The sequence below is a fragment of the Amphiura filiformis genome, chromosome 12 (genome assembly GCF_039555335.1).
Source record: "Amphiura filiformis chromosome 12, Afil_fr2py, whole genome shotgun sequence".
NCBI lineage: Eukaryota > Metazoa > Echinodermata > Ophiuroidea > Amphilepidida > Amphiuridae > Amphiura > Amphiura filiformis.
In genome coordinates this window covers 67,702,893-67,722,542 of record NC_092639.1, presented here as the reverse complement: position 1 = coordinate 67,722,542, position 19,650 = coordinate 67,702,893, and the positions used below count along the sequence as shown (strand labels likewise).

At 38.0% G+C, this 19,650-nt stretch overlaps 1 protein-coding gene across 1 annotated transcript in view; it reads right to left on the bottom strand.

Moving 5' to 3' along the window:
* LOC140166604 (uncharacterized) overlaps positions 1–18,132 on the bottom strand; it is a 32,840-nt gene extending 14,708 nt beyond the window's left edge. The window contains exons 1-9 of the mRNA XM_072190105.1: positions 18,013–18,132; positions 13,954–14,207; positions 13,476–13,681; positions 12,070–12,172; positions 9,874–10,275; positions 5,387–5,389; positions 4,766–5,020; positions 2,834–2,947; positions 1,668–1,783 (exon numbers count right to left, since the gene is read on the bottom strand). Of these exons, the coding sequence (XP_072046206.1) occupies positions 1,668–1,783; positions 2,834–2,947; positions 4,766–5,020; positions 5,387–5,389; positions 9,874–10,275; positions 12,070–12,172; positions 13,476–13,681; positions 13,954–14,207; positions 18,013–18,113 (1,554 nt within the window). The 5' untranslated portion in view covers positions 18,114–18,132. The remainder of the gene's footprint in view (positions 1–1,667; positions 1,784–2,833; positions 2,948–4,765; positions 5,021–5,386; positions 5,390–9,873; positions 10,276–12,069; positions 12,173–13,475; positions 13,682–13,953; positions 14,208–18,012) is intronic.
* Between the last annotated feature and the right edge of the window lie 1,518 nt (positions 18,133–19,650).

The window sequence follows — 19,650 nt, the reverse complement described above, 5'->3', positions numbered from 1 at the left end:
CAAGCTGATTCCAAATTGATAAGTACATTTTTTTTATTATTAAAGAAAATTTGTTACTGCATCTGCAGTCGACACCTGTGGGAGAGGTTAACGTTAAGTGTGACATTGCATGAATATTATTACAGAAATGCACTTCACACAGCAAGTAATGGGTTATATTATTGTTAACCTTAACACCAAAAAAATCACACAGCACAAAGCCACTGCAAGCGCAAGCATCCCACGTGATTTTACTGCGCAATCATCGAAACAGACATATAGGCCCTACACCCAGGGCAACTCTCATGGCATGCTAAGCAGTACTATCCCTGGTCTTGTCAGCAGTACCTGAGCCAAGTCAACCATCATGGCATGCTAAGCAGTACTATCCCTGGTCTTGTTAGCAGTACCCAATCTAAGTCAACCCTCATCCCCAGTCTTGTCAGTAGCACCCCAAGGCTCAGTGATTCTTAACCACACTAGAGATAACAACTTGACTCTTCTGCTTTCTTTCTTTCTTCCTTCTTTCTTTCCCCTCCCTCCCTCCAACAATAACAGAAGCAGTGTTAGGGTTAATTAACCTCTTTTTTTCCTTCATTGGTAATCTTGCTTTAATATAAAGATGCAAAGTGTGAGGATTTAGGGTATGCAATTGAAGGGATTAATCTTCTTAATGAGTGATGAAGGATGTTTTCCTGGCTAAGTTAATATTCCATCACCAGATATTTTGTGCAAGGGCTGTGGGAGTGCGCATGATAAGGTTAATGATGATGTATTATAGTTATTCTGTAGACTGACGCTCTCATTCCTCAACATACTGGTTTGATGATTGAGAAACTTTGTGTGTTAAAAAACTGTCACCAGAATCTTGTGGCCTGAGACTGTACAGATCTGTCAAAGATTGCAAAGGTTGTGTTCAAATAAACCTTTTGACCATGTTTATTTTGGAACACATCTTTTTAGAACAGCAGAGAGTGATCCTATGACAATGGCGTGGTAGGACATGCACCGATAAGAAGCTATAATGGTGCACGACGATAGTCACATGGCAAAGGCGTGGCAGGACATGCACCAATAAGAAGCTATAATGGTGCACGACCATAGTCACATGACAATGGCGTGGTAGGACATGCACCAATAAGAAGCTATAATGGTGCACGACCATAGTCACATGGCAATGGCGTGGTAGGACATACACCGATAAGAAGCTATAATGGTGCACGACCATAGTCACATGGGAATATTCTCACAAATCAGGCACAATATGATTGTTAAGTTTTTCAGTTGTCACTACAAGCATAACACAAATGACATGTGCGGTTGTAGATGACGAAGGATTCAGTCTAGTCATTCTGTACTTGTGACCTCATCAGGCAAAAGACAATTTTGGGGTTCAGGACAAGAAGGCCCTATCTGCAATAACTGAGATTGTGCAAAATGAAGAATGCAGAAATTGTCAAATGTCTTTAGGGCAGTTATTGCAAATTGGACCTTCTGGTTCAAATCCTAATGCTCTTTGTTTGAGATGGCAATATGATAAACACTGGACATATTTTTAACATTTCAGCTCATATTATATGATAAAATATATAATGCCACAAATTGTATATATAGTCATTTAGATGTGGTTTACCTTTTAACAGAATTAACAGAACTGAAAAATGCATAATAAAAATTTGACTGCTTACTGGTGATATTTTTGGTGGCTTAGTTTTGTCCACCATTTTCACACCATTATCGCTTATCTCCAGTATACATGGTGTAGGCGGGTGGAGTTCTAAAGTCATTCGGCGGCCGTCACCACCTGTCAAAAAATTGGGAAAATATGCAAATTAGATGACAATTATCAAAGCTGTATTCAACATTTATTTATAAATGCGTTAAATGGTTAATAAATGCGTGTCACTTATTGAGAGTGAAATTGTACAAAATAATGCACACATACTGAGATTTAGCTGCATCTAATGCATGATCCCCGAAGGGGTGAGTGCATTAGATGCATCAACATCTTGTCCGTACACATGAGAAAAAAATTCTGTGATTTTGCAATTTCTATCTAATTGGCACTAAAAATGTTGGAAAATGCAAGCAAATATAAATGCATCAACCCGCAAGAAAAAATGAACGCGTCCAAAAGCACTGCACAGAGTGACCGCCCTATACAATATTTATGCACACCTCGTATTCTATCTCAAGAACAAAAAGTATGTTCCAGTATTTCGAGCTGTTTTACAATCCATCTGGAACATTTTGTATTAAACAATAGAAATGTTGTTTGCATTGTTTGTGTGTACTTAGCAGCAGTTCATGGTCAGAGAAAATTGATGAATGGCCAGTGAATTTACTACACAGATTCACTGAACAAAATTGTATTGGAAACATTCATATGCTGATGTGTATGAATGCACATTACTTACTTTTTGCATGGCTCTGCATAGAATATCACTGTCTTTAATATGGAATGGCACTTCTAGAACCAAGGAATTTCACATGATATCTATTGATGTGGTTTGGTGCACATTACTTACTTTTTGCATGGCTCTGCATAGAATATCATTGCCTTTATGGCATGGCACTTCTATAGAACCAAGGAATTTCACATGATATCTATTGATGTGGTTTAGTGCACATTACTTACTTTTTGCATGGCTCTGCATAGAATATCATTGCCTTTATGGAATGGCACTTCTACAGAACCAAGGAATTTCACATGATATCTATTGATGTGGTTTAGTGCACATTACTTACTTTTTGCATGGCTCTGCATAGAATATCATTGCCTTTATGGAATGGCACTTCTATAGAACCTAGGAATTTCACATGATATCTATTGATGTGGTTTAGTGCACATTACTTACTTTTTGCATGGCTCTGCATAGAATATCATTGCCTTTATGGAATGGCACTTCTATAGAACCTAGGAATTTCACATGATATCTATTGATGTGTATTCTTCTACCCTTTAACCCTGCAATAGAATAGAACCATAGTGTAAGCATGCTATCAATTCTGACTTGCATAACATATCTATCCATGCTTGATGAACCAATGAAGCCGTCTGCTCATTGCAGATTTGTAGTAACCAAGCTGTTGCTATAAAAACACCAATTTGCAGTACTGGCAGATTGATTGATTGATTGATTTTATTTGATTAAAATTCAACATAAAATTACAGCAAAAACAGAATATACAATATAACTTTAAATTACAAATACAATGTATCAAACAATGCTGAATTAAAATCTTGGATTACCCAAGAAAGCCTCCAAAAGGGGGCTTATTTCCATTGGGGTCCAATTGCAAAAACATATAAAATATATTAAGAAAAGCACACTAAATTCAATACAGAATCAAGAAAAATCTATATACATAATTAAAGAGAAGTTGAAAAACAAGCATATATAAAAACACCAAAAATACCATGAAATTAAGAGTTGATTTCACTTAGATAGGTCTTTATTGCACTTTTAAAACATTTCTGATTTTTGATGGATTTGATATGATTTGGGAGTGAATTCCAGTCTTGGATAGAGGTCAAATAAAAAGCTTCATCATCATTTGGTGTCTTTTCTTGGCAACAGGTTCATTTATCAGCCATAGACTATTCCAGTTGCAATCCATTATACACCACTATGGAAGATATGACCTTAATCTTCCTTTAGTACAGGGAGTGTGAATTCCAAATTCAGGGTTACCTGAATGAGTGACTCAATTTGATGTCCACACCCTTGTGTGGGAAATTAAAGTCATGTCTTCCACAGGGGGTGTATGAATATCAAGTGGAATAGCCTATTCTAAATTGCAAGCTATATCCAAGTCAAATTTACCATTATTGCTTTACCAATTTCATCCACATTCTAACAGTCATCAAGATACCCAGGCATGAGACTGCACTTTCCTAAAAAAAACTGAAAAAACTGAAAATGCGCGTGAAATTGGGCAAAAAGTACCAAAAACAGGCTGAAATTAAATAAAGTTGCGGAAATTTTGACTATAAAAAAAACTGAATTCAGTTTTTAAACTGAAAATTCTCATGCCTGGATACCGTATTTCGTCAAATAGTCACCCCCCCTCAAATAAACGCCCCCACCACTTTTTTCAACCAAGATGTTTCAAAAATGCCGATATTTCCATGCTATCTTGTGTAGTAAGCTTACCAAGTTACGCACATGGTCCATAATAGCGTCAATAGTTGGCGAAAATCTGGATCAGAAACCCGGAAGTGAGCCAGACGTCCGTTTTTCTAGTTCATAGTTCGTCATTTTAGCGTGTGTTTTAGTTTACCTAATGATTTTAACGGAATTATCGTTCTAAATTGACCTTGAATAAACGCCCCCCCCCCCTTGGGAAAATGTAATGCCCCCGGGGGCGTTTATTTGACGAAATACGGTAGTTGCAATCATGACGATTTGAACTTAACCATTAGACAACAAATAAGAAGCTCAAGTTATACAACCTATGGGCTATTTTTAAATCCATACACCTGCTGTGAAAGATCTAACCAAAGTCTTCCACAGAGGGAGGATGGGTTTCAAATAAAATACAAAATTGGGCAACTTCCATTTGAAATACTCACTCCAGTTGTGGAAGATGTGAAGCCACACACAGGTGGAGTATTTGTTGAAAATAATTAACCCAAAATAATTAAAGCCAATTCCAATTGAAAAAATATACCCCCTCTGTGGAAGACTTCCACAAGGAAAGAACAGATTTCAAATGGAATCTTTCTTCCATCCCAAATCACTTGCCAAAGCCTTGCTTAGATACACATATTAAACCTACTCACCAAATGGAGCCTCCGAGTCACCCGTGTATTCAGTCACATACTGGGCAGGAAAACATCCTTCATCACCCGTCTTAAGATTGATCCCTTCATACCATAAATCCTCACACTTTGTGTCTACATAAATAGGATCACCAACTTCTAGTTTCATTTCGTCTTCATGGCGTGGAAAAAAGGAGTAAATGACTTTGTGTGACTGTTGTTTTAATACACCATTGAAGACCAGAGTTGCAGGATGGAAGCCCGTTTTTTCTTCATCTGTCATAAAAAAAACAAGTTATTTAATAACTACACACTATTTCATTTAGCGAAACTTGATAACATTTAAGTTGAGCGTACATACCATCACATTCACATATTAAGCTATATACGATGCGCAACATATGTGGCCCCCGGCAAATGTGTTCCACCACAATGCAGCTACTATCCTTTACCGTGTCATAGACGAAACCCAGGAATCAATTATGAAATTGGCACTATGTGCACCCCCTAAGGAAGACATGACCTTAATCTTTCACCATTCAGGTAACCCCATTTGAAATTCACACTCACTGTGCTATGCTGTATTCTATAGCGGATGTATGAATTTCAACTGGAATAGCCCATTTAGTGCTTACAATTAACCCCCTGGACACTACTGGTCATCTAACAGCATTTCTAATTGGTTGATAACTTGAAATACTCATTTCAATTGCCAGTTATGACTAGGCTTTAAACTATTTATGATCAAACTTGCATTTGTAGATGATCTTATTAATACCCATATGATTGGTTCAAAATTGGACACAATTATTCATTTTGGCCAATCGGCAGGAAGTTCTCATGGGGTTAAGCTGCAAACCCACTCAGAGAAGATATCTTACCCTTCCTTTCCAACATAATATATCACCTCATTGCATCATATGACACTCCCATTACTTTGTACAGGTTCCCTTTGTAATATGATGCATCACCTCATTGCATCATATGACACTCCCATTACTTTCTACAGGTTCCCTTTGTAACATGATGCATCACCTCATTGCATCATATGACACTCCCATTACTTTGTACAGGTTCCCTTTGTAACATGATGCATCACCTCATTGCATCATATGACACTCCCATTACTTTCTACAGGTTCCCTTTGTAACATAATACATCACCTCATTGCATCATATGACACTCCCATTACTTTCTACAGGTTCCCTTTGTAATATGATGCATCACCTCATTGCATCATATGACACTCCCATTACTTTCTACAGGTTCCCTTTGTAACATGATGCATCACCTCATTGCATCATATGACACTCCCATTACTTTGTACAGGTTCCCTTTGTAACATAATACATCACCTCATTGCATCATATGACACTCCCATTACTTTCTACAGGTTCCCTTTGTAATATGATGCATCACCTCATTGCATCATATGACACTCCCATTACTTTCTACAGGTTCCCTTTGTAACATGATACATCACCTCATTGCATCATATGACACTCCCATTACTTTCTACAGGTTCCCTTTGTAACATGATGCATCACCTCATTGCATCATATGACACTCCCATTACTTTCTACAGGTTCCCTTTGTAACATAATACATCACCTCATTGCATCATATGACACTCCCATTACTTTCTACAGGTTCCCTTTGTAACATGATACATCACCTCATTGCATCATATGACACTCCCATTACTTTCTACAGGTTCCCTTTGTAACATGATGCATCGCCTCATTGCATCATATGACACTCCCATTACTTTCTACAGGTTCCCTTTGTAACATGATGCATCACCTCATTGCATCATATGACACTCCCATTACTTTCTACAGGTTCCTTTGTAACATGATGCATCGCCTCATTGCATCATATGACACTCCCATTACTTTCTACAGGTTCCCTTTGTAACATGATACATCACCTCATTGCATCATATGACACTCCCATTACTTTCTACAGGTTCCCTTTGTAACATGATACATCACCTCATTGCATCATATGACACTCCCATTACTTTCTACAGGTTCCCTTTGTAACATGATGCATCGCCTCATTGCATCATATGACAATCCCATTACTTTCTACAGGTTCCCTTTGTAACATGATACATCACCTCATTGCATCATATGACACTCCCATTACTTTCTACAGGTTCCCTTTGTAACATGATACATCACCTCATTGCATCATATGACACTCCCATTACTTTGTACAGGTTCCTTTCCAACATGATACATCACCTCATTGCATCATATGACACTCCCATTACTTTCTACAGGTTCCCTTTGTAACATGATACATCACCTCATTGCATCATATGACACTCCCATTACTTTCTACAGGTTCCCTTTGTAACATGATGCATCGCCTCATTGCATCATATGACACTCCCATTACTTTCTACAGGTTCCCTTTGTAACATGATACATCACCTCATTGCATCATATGACACTCCCATTACTTTCTACAGGTTCCCTTTGTAACATGATACATCACCTCATTGCATCATATGACACTCCCATTACTTTGTACAGGTTCCCTTTCCAACATGATACATCACCTCATTGCATCATATGACACTCCCATTACTTTCTACAGGTTCCCTTTGTAACATGATACATCACCTCATTGCATCATATGACACTCCCATTACTTTCTACAGGTTCCCTTTGTAACATGATGCATCGCCTCATTGCATCATATGACACTCCCATTAATTTCTACAGGTTCCCTTTGTAACATGATGCATCGCCTCATTGCATCATATGACACTCCCATTACTTTGTACAGGTTCCCTTTGTAACATGATGCATCACCTCATTGCATCATCATATGACACTCCCATTACTTTCTACAGGTTCCCTTTGTAACATGATGCATCACCTCATTGCATCATATGACACTCCCATTACTTTCTACAGGTTCCCTTTGTAACATGATACATCACCTCATTGCATCATATGACACTCCCATTACTTTGTACAGGTTCCCTTTGTTTTCAGTTTGAGAATAAACTGGTTAAACATGGGTTGATAATCAAGAAACACATTTTGCAAGATCCGGATGTGCTCTGTTCATTTAGGTACATTTTGCCACTATCGACCCATGTTGCAGAAGATAGCAAATCAATACACGAAATTAAAATGGGAGAAATGCATTGTAAGAATGTGTAATGCTTAATAGCGAGTGTGAAATCTGACATCAAAATCTACATCTCTTACTTCGGTATTTGCCTTACCGCGTGAGTGAGGCTGTATAATTTGGCATGGTACGACCGTATGCTAGTAAAGTTTGCTCGGTTTATATAAGGCGGAAAAAATAAGACTCATAACACCGTGTATTGATATAGAATGGTGTACATACTGTTAGGCGCATTGCTTACGCTAGTTGTGTGTTGCATAATGCGTGACTAGCGCACGCTTATGGAAATGTATGAAATTAATTGCAATTATTGATAGATTGATGAATGGATTATTCCAGTTGAAAACCATACACACCATATGGAAGACATGACTTTTTAACTTCTCTCACTGGGAGTATAAATTTTAAATGGGGTTACCTGAATGGGTGACTCCATTTGAAATCTAACCTCCCCCAATGTAAAGATAAAAGTCATTTCTTCGATAGAAGGTGTATAAATTTCAACTGGAATAACCCAATACCTACCTGAGCTATCAGCAGTTTCTTTCTGCTTTCTATTCATACTTCTATGTCTACTCGGAGGGAATCTTCTAGAGGGTTTCTCATCAGCACCTACCTGAGCTATCAGCAGTTTCTTTCTGCTTTCTATACATACTTCTTTGTCTTCTCGGTGGGAATCTTCTAGAGCGTTTCTCATCAGGACCTACCTGATTTCTGCTTTCTATTCATACTTCTATGTCTACTCGGAGGGAATCTTCTAGAGGGTTTCTCATCAGCACCTACCTGAGCTATCAGCAGTTTCTTTCTGCTTTCTATTCATACTTCTATGTCTACTCGGTGGGAATCTTCTAGAGGGTTTCTCATCAGCACCTACCTGAGCTATCAGCCGTTTCTTTCTGCTTTCTATTCATACTTCTATGTCTACTCGGTGGGAATCTTCTAGAGGGTTTCTCATCAGCACCTACCTGAGCTATCAGCAGTTTCTTTCTGCTTTCTATTCATACTTCTATGTCTACTCGGTGGGAATCTTCTAGAGGGTTTCTCATCAGGACTAGAATATACCTACCTGAGCTATCAGCAGTTTCTTTCTGCTTTCTATTCATACTTCTATGTCTACTCGGTGGGAATCTTCTAGAGGGTTTCTCATCAGGACCTACCTGAGCTATCAGCAGTTTCTTTCTGCTTTCTATTCATACTTCTATGTCTCTACTCGGTGGGAATCTTCTAGAGGGTTTCTCATCAGCACCTACCTGAGCTATCAGCCGTTTCTTTTCTGCTTTCTATTCATACTTCTATGTCTACTCGGTGGGAATCTTCTAGAGGGTTTCTCATCAGCACCTACCTGAGCTATCAGCAGTTTCTTTCTGCTTTCTATTCATACTTCTATGTCTACTCGGTGGGAATCTTCTAGAGGGTTTCTCATCAGGACCTACCTGAGCTATCAGCAGTTTCTTTCTGCTTTCTATTCATACTTCTATGTCTACTCGGTGGGAATCTTCTAGAGGGTTTCTCATCAGCACCTACCTGAGCTATCAGCCGTTTCTTTCTGCTTTCTATTCATACTTCTATGTCTACTCGGTGGGAATCTTCTAGAGGGTTTCTCATCAGCACCTACCTGAGCTATCAGCCGTTTCTTTCTGCTTTCTATTCATACTTCTATGTCTACTCGGTGGGAATCTTCTAGAGGGTTTCTCATCAGCACCTACCTGAGCTATCAGCAGTTTCTTTCTGCTTTCTATTCATACTTCTATGTCTACTCGGAGGGAATCTTCTAGAGGGTTTCTCATCAGGACCTACCTGAGCTATCAGCAGTTTCTTTCTGCTTTCTATTCATACTTCTATGTCTACTCGGTGGGAATCTTCTAGAGGGTTTCTCATCAGCACCTACCTGAGCTATCAGCAGTTTCTTTCTGCTTTCTATTCATACTTCTATGTCTACTCGGTGGGAATCTTCTAGAGGGTTTCTCATCAGCACCTACCTGAGCTATCAGCAGTTTCTTTCTGCTTTCTATTCATACTTCTATGTCTACTCGGAGGGAATCTTCTAGAGGGTTTCTCATCAGGACTAGAATCTTCCATGAGTAACATATTCGTATTGGATAAGAATGGCGTATAATGTGTACTTGTGGCGTTAAATTCTATCCCAGTCGTCTCAGATGCTATATGTGATTCTGCACTGTCAGACGGAGATTCAGGAATGTTAGAGTTGTCGGATGTAGTCGGGGTATCCGGAGGGGGTGTTGAGATGTTATTTTCATCTGGGGAGGGGACATCTATGTTGCCATTCAGTTCGCTAGGTTTTAAAAGGCTGTTTTCTTGCTCTGTTTCTTTTTCCTTGGATGGTTCCTGTAGGTCATTTTCTTCTGATGGTAGATTTCCAGCTGAGTAGAAGAAACAGATAAATTGAAAGGTACAAAAAATGTAGTTACAATTCGTCATCTGCTTCACATACTGTTGTATCTCAAAAGGCTGCCTTGTGTGATTTTTTTTATTATTGTCATCTAGTTATGTAAAGATACACTGTAGATCTACTTTATACATTAATATATTAATTTTGAGGTATTATCACAAGATTATTACAATCCCAAGTCCATTCACAAAAAAAAAGCATGCTGAAATATAATATAACAATGATAATAAAAATCCTTTTCAGATACGGCAGTATGAGAAGCAGATGCCAAATTACCGCAAGAATTTGAATCAGTCCAAGCTTTCTATCAGTCAGGGTCATTACCCCATGAGATGAGAACTACCGGTACTGTCTTTCTTGTAAAGTGTGCTGAGGCTTGTGGTTTTATGCCTGTGTGTAGTGCAGTGATTTATAGTACAGAGCCCTGAATTGGTTAATTGCATGATATCATCATCCAAGTAGCAATTAAAACAGAACTAACAATTTTAAGCATATATAATCCTAGTCAGCCCTAGCATACCGACTATTCTTGCTGCATCTCTGATTGGCCCAATACATAATATTATATAGCCCTCTTTATAACAATCAGAATAGTTCTAGACTTAGAGGCCAATAATTCTGTCAGTCAGCCTCATATTTGTCCTACTTCATCATCTCGATTGCATTATAAATTAACAGATGTCTAATTTTGAAAGTGCTGAGTTTTTTTACACTTATCAATTCTATCCTACCTGAAAGGGCACTATCAATTGACAAGTGTGAACTTCTGGTACAGTATCTGTTCATGAATATGTCTCTATGTGTAAATAACCTTGTTGTGTTCATGAATGCATGTCCTGAGCACGGTGTACACACACAACACGGCTGTATATGACTTATAAGAAGCCCTGTTGTGTTCATGAATGCATGTCCTGAGCACGGTGTACACACACAACACGGCTGTATATGACTCATAAGAAGCCCTGTTGTGTTCATGAATGTATGTCCTGAGCACGGTGTACACACACAACACGGCTGTATATGACTTATAAGAAGCCCTGTTGTGTTCATGAATGCATGTCCTGAGCACGGTGTACACACACAACACGGCTGTATATGACTCATAAGAAGCCTTGTTGTGTTCATGAATGCATGTCCTGAGCACGATGTACACACACAACACGGCTGTATATGACTCATAAGAAGCCTTGTTGTGTTCATGAATGCATGTCCTGAGCACGATGTACACACACAACACGGCTGTATATGACTCATAAGAAGCCTTGTTGTGTTCATGAATGCATGTCCTGAGCACGATGTACACACACAACACGGCTGTATATGACTCATAAGAAGCCGGGGTGTGTTCATGAATGTGCCCCCAAGCAGGCCCATCGCAGCTTTACTTGACTCATAAGAAACCCTGTTGCAAATGCAAAGGTTAAAAAAAAGTTGCAGACTTCTCGCTTGTTGCACAGCAAATAGACAAGTCTAAAATTTCAATACTGAAATATCACAATGTGTATGTCCTCACTAGCCTGTGTAAAAACAATGTCCATGGTTGCTGGTGAATACAAGTAGGGGTGAGTGTGTACATAGGGGGGAGGGTGTGTGCGTATAAGACCCCCCCGTACCTGATGAGGAGTTACAATTTGCAGACCTGCTCTTCATTTTTCTCACCTGGTTTTGAGGCTGGCATGTGTGGTAATTTCCGCCCAGTAATAATGGGGTGGGGTGAGGGGTGGGTGTGTATGTAGAGTGGGGATGGGGTCTTCATTTTTCTCACCTGGTTTTGAGGTTGGCATCTGTGGTAATTTTCTCCCAGTTCTCCTCCTTTTGGGCCTTTTTTCCTTGTGTGACCTTTGACCTCTTTCAGATCCCTTTGCATTCTGTGGTAAAAATAAATACCACCAAGGAAAAGTTGGGAACAATGAACAATGGGTTATTCCAGTTGCAATCCATACATGTACACCCTGTATGAAAGACATGACCTTAATCTTCCACATAGGGAGTGTGAATTTCAAATGGGGTTACCTGAATGGGTGACTCCATTTGAAATCTATCTCCCTGTGTGGGATATGAAGGTGATGTCTTCCATATTAGCCCAATTAACATAGAATTGAGTACCAGCAACAATATTGCAGCCAAACCTCAATCAAACATGTGGAAAATGTTTGCCCCCTCCCTTCGGTATTTCACCGAATAAAGGAAAGAAAAAAGAAGATTCCACTGAATCTGCAGTAGATTCAGGAAAGGGGCATCTACTTCAAACTCTTTTCAGAGCCACCACCTCTGAAGTAGATAATAAGGGACAATCCATTAACTCACCACTGAAGTAAGTAAGGATTAGAACTCATTAGTTTAATAAGTCAGTATTATATATAATCCTGACAAAAGCTTGAGTTTTATACTTTTAGGCAAACCTGTTGAAACCCTCAATCTGCAGCATGAATACAATACCCATTGTAAAAGCCTATCAAGCAATAAATTGGCTATTCCAGTTGATATCCATACACCCCTATGGAAAACATGACCTTAATCTCCCACACAGGGTGTCGGCTTCAAATGGAGTCACCCATTCAAATATTCCCATTTGAAATTCACACTTCCTGTGTGGGAGATCAAGGTCAAGTTTTCCATAGGGGGTGTATGGATTTCAACTAGAATAGCCTAATATGAGAACTACTGCCTTTCTTACAGCAGTTCTGATTGGTTAATTATGTGATATATATTCATCTAAGTGACCAATTAAAATACATATAATTCAAGCTCAATCCTTGCCAGCCAAAGCACTATTCTTACCATGTTGCTGATTGGCTCAATAAATGATAAAAGCCTTCTTGCAACGAATTTGCAGTTAAGACTCATGTGGCCAGGCCTGTAGCCATAATTGTTTTTTATTCTTTCTTGGGGGGGTGAAGGGTGCAGATTTTCCAAATGCAGACATTTTCAAGAGAAATCTTCATTCTGGCCAAAGGTAGATCTTTATCCCTCTACAATTGATTTTTGGAGCTTATATTTTGGGCAACTTTCAGAGAAAGTCCATGATTTGGAGTATATTTAATTTTTGCTATATTCTGACTAATATAGAAAGCAGAACCTTTGCAAATTTACAGGAGGTATGTCACAACCCAGCACTCCCAGGCTATTCCCTACATGTGGTTAATGATTGAAGACAAACCAATGCCGCACCTTGGAGCTTTTGTGCGTAGGTGCTTTCTTCTCTTCTTCCAATATATTGAGTAAATAAGATGCGGAATCTTGTGTCTTTCTGACAATATCTTCTTTGTTGATGACATTGGTCTCTGTTGTCAGGTCCAGCTCCAATTCTATCATATCTTCCTCAAGTCTATCCACATCTCTCACCTGCTTGCATTTGGTTGGTGTTTTGTCAACATCTAGAAAATGATAAACATAGTAGGATATTATTTTAAGTGGTCATTTTAGAGTACAGCTATTTAGAGTGAGAGAAACATGTGTTATCTGTAGTGAGTGGTGATGTGTCTAATAAGGGACACACCATTAGCCTTCAAGGGAGGGGGGAGGAAGTTTTTGAAAAAAAACTTCCCCCACTACATGAGCAAAAAAAACTTTCCCCACCAACACTAACACCAACTTCCTCCACCCTCCCTTGAAGTCTAATGGTGAGTCCCTAATACTGACTGCTCACCTGTGTTATCTGTAGTGAGTGGTGATGAGTCCTTATGATTAACTGAGTTGTCTAGGTTGTTCCCCTCTGAGTCCTGATGCCAAGCATGTTGTGAATCATGATGTGAATCATGATGTGGGTCATGATGTGGGTCATGATGTGGGTCATGATGTGAGTCATGATAAGAGGCATGCTGTGAGTCATGATGTGAGCCATTATCAAACAAGTCTGCACTTTTGAAGCTATCAAGGCTGATATCGTGAGTTAGTCTGTAACTGTAACTGAGTAAACAACAACAAAATTCTATCATCAATGGCAAATACAGGAAACAGGTCAAATCAAGCATTGTAACTAGCTACAACACAAAAGTAAAGTGGCCTGCTCTGCAAATAAAGGATGATGATGACAACAAACAAGAGTATGCATGGCTACAAGATGTCAACAATTTGATGAGTATTAATCACACATATTAATGTATAGCCTAGATCACCAGACTTAAATTTGAGAAATAAAGGGTAATGCATTATCCTTTACTCCCAAATAATGCATCTGAGGGAGTAAAAATGTAAATAATTATATAAACATATATTATATATTATACTACCAAGGACACATTAGGTGGGTAACTGTAAAGGATAATGCTGCACCATTCATTTCTATTCTATTATACTCTGATCAGCTCTTAATCGGCGGGACTCATAACATCGTGGATACAGAATGGCGTACACACAGCTAGGCGCAGCACCTACACGAACTGCGCTTTGCATGAATGACGCTTGCTTTTGTGAATCTACGCGTGCGTAAGTTGGAACTTTATTGACTCGCACAGTAACAAAAACCGAATAATTCCTGCCTATTAAGAGCTGATCATAGTATACCACAAAATAGTGAAATTTAAAGAGAAAATAAATTATCACCTTTTCCCCTCAGTAGTTAACTTTAAGGTGGTGCATGTATTCAAAGCCTAAGTGAACAGCGTGTTCTGCTTTAAATATTGTGTTACGGCACTTCGCATTTCTCTATGCCCTGTTGTGTGAGAAGAACATGAAGTTCATTGCCTGGCCACTTTACTGTAATTTAAGGTCTTTCACAGGATGCGTTTCAACAAATCAGGCCAAAAAAAACCAACATGTTTGTTTCCTGTAGCAGGTCTAAAAAGTCAAATGCGAAATGCGTTTTTTTATTTTAATATCTGTGTCTTGAAATGAAAATCTTGCAAAATGGTAATTTACAGTGGGTTTCTCCCCAACCACACACACACGCAAATGGCAAAAGGGCCTAACTAACAAATTGATCTTTTGAGATAATTGATTCAACCATGCTCAGTCTGCATTAACTTGTACATTAACCCATCCTAATTTAGCTATTGTGCTTGCAGGTTAAACTTATAAAAATGTTAGTTAGGCCCCTGTAGGCCTACTGTTCTTTTCTTCGCTTACTCTCTTTCTTCTCTTGCTCACTGCTTGCTTCACTGTTAAAGGCGTCAAGTCTTGGAAGTTTAACTTAATATAAAAACAAGGCTTCATTGCATCGCAAATAAAAATACAAATCTCTTAACTTGATACTTTCAGTGTATTTTGTCTTTGTGTGTGACTTCAGGGTAAACTATGTGACTTTTAATACTTTGTAAATAGGCCTATGTCAACAACTGGGATTGGGTCGCAATCTACATCTGATCTATGTTGTGCAAAAAATTTTTTTTTTAAATTGAAGAAAAAAAAATCAGCCAAAAAAAACCTAAAATTTTTCATGACAACAGTGTCGTTCAGGAAAACATTAAAACTTCGCCAATTTCTTGCTGTGTTGCTACTATTTTACACCCACTACCTAATAATCAGTCCCAGAACAATATTCATTTACTGACATGATCATGTTCATTCAGGGTCTGAACTGTTTGCATTCAAAATCTTGATGTCAAACTCTGGACAATAGAAGCACATGGTACCACTTCACAGCTTTTTAATCCCCTATTCATGATGTGTGAATCACTCTATTGTGAACCATCCTTATACACTATGGTTTGTTATGAAACACACATCTCACACCGACATCGCCTGGCTAATAATTATTTGGTGCAGCAGAGACATTAAAATGAATACACAGGATCCATACACGTGAATTGCTATGCACGATTTTGATATCAGACGAAAATCTTCGGATACTGGGTTACAAAATGATGAATATCTCCCGTAAATGAATTTTTCTCAAGAAACCAGATGTGGTCTCATACACTTGAAAATACGTGTTGAACAGATATTATAGTCGTTAGCATGCGCTTTGAAAATTGGCTGTGCGCTTTGAACTCAAAATTTGACCAAAACTCTCAATTTTATATTGCGTTGGTCCTATATGGACTACAGCGCGCAGCAGGCTATAGCGGCACTCACTCAAGTGGAGAGAGTATAACCATTGACCGCAATGTCGTATACAAGCTTGCTCACAGATCGAGAAATCAATTACCCCGTCTATTCAGTAGCCTTAGTCAGGTCACTTCGCTAATATTATGCATCTCATAAGGTCCGAATAAAATGGTCATGGGTGGCTGTGGATTCAACCTACCATGGTGATTTCTACTACACGTATGAAGATATCGGGGCGATGTCACTGTGCATCTCAGTTACCAAGATACAGTAAACAAAAAAATATAGGGCTAAAATGATTTTCTAAAATGGTTTAAAACCACTTTGTATGTAGAGATATTTTATAAGTTCAGGACATGAGATGATGAACATATTTATACTTTATAAATTTGCAACAAAAAAAAGAAGATGGGTACTGATGAAAATCAGGGTACGTATTATATCGCCTTAAGTTATTGCCAATAATTTTATAGCCCGCCAGATATGCCAGATGACTTCATGAAATATACTGTAAAACCACTTAATTTCACTAGGGAGTTAATTTCGCTAATTTCGCTGAAGCCTTAATCCGCGAAATTAAATACCCGCAAATTACAAAGTTTTACATTGAATTGTACACATAAATTGCTAGATTAACGAAATTAAATACCCACAAAAATGGTGGTCATTGGCAATTAGCGAAATTAGGCCTACTAGCGAAATTAAATAGCTTTCCCGGTACCCCAGGTCAACATAAAAAGTGGTAACCATGTGTGTTCTAAATTTCGCGGAAAAGGGGTATTTTGTTGACTGAAATCGCGGACCGCTAAATCGCGAAAAAAGGGGGTATTCTGAGCATTGTCTCCGCGAAATTTAAAAAAAAAAAGGGGTATTTCACAGGTTCGTTCGATCGATGTCTTCAGCCTCCATCCTCTGGCATTTCATTGATTCCGCCCTCAATCGTCACAGCGAGAGCGTCAGAAGGCAGCTTTTTTACTATTGGCACGGCGGTTGCCGATATAGTACAGGATCATCTGGGAGTACAACAGACACAAAGTAATGTTCATACTTGCACATTTTGTACTTAATATATTAAAATATTTGGAGTCATTGAAAAGGGGTGTCTGGAAATCTTCTCATTGAAAACCTTGAAAAGGGGTATTTTTTTACCCTGATTTTGTCAGTGATTTGGCAAAAAAAGGGGGGTAAAATCAATGAAAAATCAGTGAAAAGGGGGGTTTTGAAAAAAGGAAGAACACACATGGTTACCACTTTTTATGTTGACCTGGGGTACCCATACCGGGATAGCTTTACAGTAATCTTTTTTGTAAATGGTACTCTGTGGATCGGTGGAGAAAAATAGGAAAACACTCGGTACCATGGTTGGGCGGGCAAAATAGAAAGCCAATATGCCATTATGTTGATAGACTAAAAATAGCTTAAAATCAATACAGATTTGGTAAGCTTACATTCAGCGAACAGGTGTTCAGCAATTACGTATCCTTTTACATTACACTGACATCCTGCACTAAACTCTTGTAATATAGTATATCAATATGGACCAAATAAAAGGATGTAGTAATGTCAGCCTAGTGTAGTCACTTACGCATAGAAAACAACCATCTGCTGTTCCCATCCCATACCGCCTCAAAATAGACCCCGATTTATACATAAAAACGACTTAAATCCAACAGTACAACAAACAATTCGTAATCTGAAATGATAAATAAATGTAATTTACCTATGACTATCTGTAATTGATGTGTAACCTTGCCGTCGCCAAGACGCGATTTCAGAGTTGTCATCGCTACTCTCACTGTCTTCTGGTGGACTGTCAGCCATTTCTGTGAATGAACTTTAATATTCGTCACTCCCACGCCACAGTTCATTTCTCACGCCTGTTGCCATGCAATCAAATAAATTCATTTGCAACAGGTAAAATAAATAAATAAATAAATAAATAAATAAATAAATAAATAAATAAATAAATAAATAAATAAATAAATAAATAAATAAATAAATAAATAAATAAATAAATAAATAAATAAATAAATAAATAAATAAATAAATAAATAAATAAATAAATAAAGAAAGAAAGAAAGAAAGAAATAAAGAAATAAAGAAATAAAGAAATAAAGAAATAAAGAAATAAAGAAAGAAAGAAAGAAAGAAATAAATAAATAAATAAATAAATAAATAAATAAATAAATAAATAAATAAATAAATAAATAAATAAATAAATAATAAACCTGCGCTCTTTACGAATCGAGCACTTTGGCTACCGGCAAGTCAGCTTTATTCAAATAAATAAATAAATTAGTTTATTAAATTATTAATTGATTGAATGAATGAATGAATGAATGAATGAATTAATTAATTAGTTAATGAATGAATGAATGAATGAATGAATGAATATTAATCAAAGGAGTATTTCGTGATCCTAGCATCCTCTATTTATGTTATTTTTCATTAGATATCCACGAAAAAAACCTATTCCCAAAATTTCAGTTGATTCCGATTTTGCGTTCGCGAGTTATGCATGATTATGTGTATTACACTGCTCCATATAGACAATTTCGTTCTGGTGCACCAGAACGAAATTCAAATTTCACGATATCTTTGCTAAACGAATTAATCTGCAAGAAATATTTTGTACATAAACATTATGTAGCCAGAGGTTTCCAGTGATATAAAAATCTCAACTTTTTTGAGAACGGTGGGGGATGAGGCTGTGGATCACCAAATGCCCTTTTAATTCATTCATTCATTCATTCATTGCAATAATTATAAGCCCCCCCCCCCCTATTATTCAAATTGCTCGCCAAAATCGCTCGCCCCCCTCTCAGCCCGCCACAAATTGGTCACCCTCTCGGGCCGCAAAAAATCTTTGTCACCCTCCCATTTGCCCATGCCAAATTTTTGGGTTCCCAATTTGCGAACTAAATGGTCTAGATAACAGTATATAGGTGGCAGGAAATTTTGCATATTTTAACGTTTCTATTGTGTTTTCCTAAGCCTGTAAGGTGGCCCGTAAATGTGTGCCAAAAATTGCTTCCCCTCTCTCAATCTACCAAAAATTGTTTGTCCCCCCCCCCCTCTCTTTGAAAGTGAGTAGTTGCTACTTTTTCTTAAATCAAACTACATTATAACGTCTATGCGGAAAAACTTCAATCACGCACGAACATTAATTTATTTACTCTACGAAATAAACACTAAAGCTCTCGTCACACGGTCAATCTTTACATCAAACTTGGCTTCAAATTTCGTTTTGACAGATATTTGATGATCCTAACCAAACCCAGTCACACTATCAAATATTTGCATCAAATGTTTTTGAAATATTGTGGTATTAGCAGGGCCACTGTATTAAGAGAAAGGG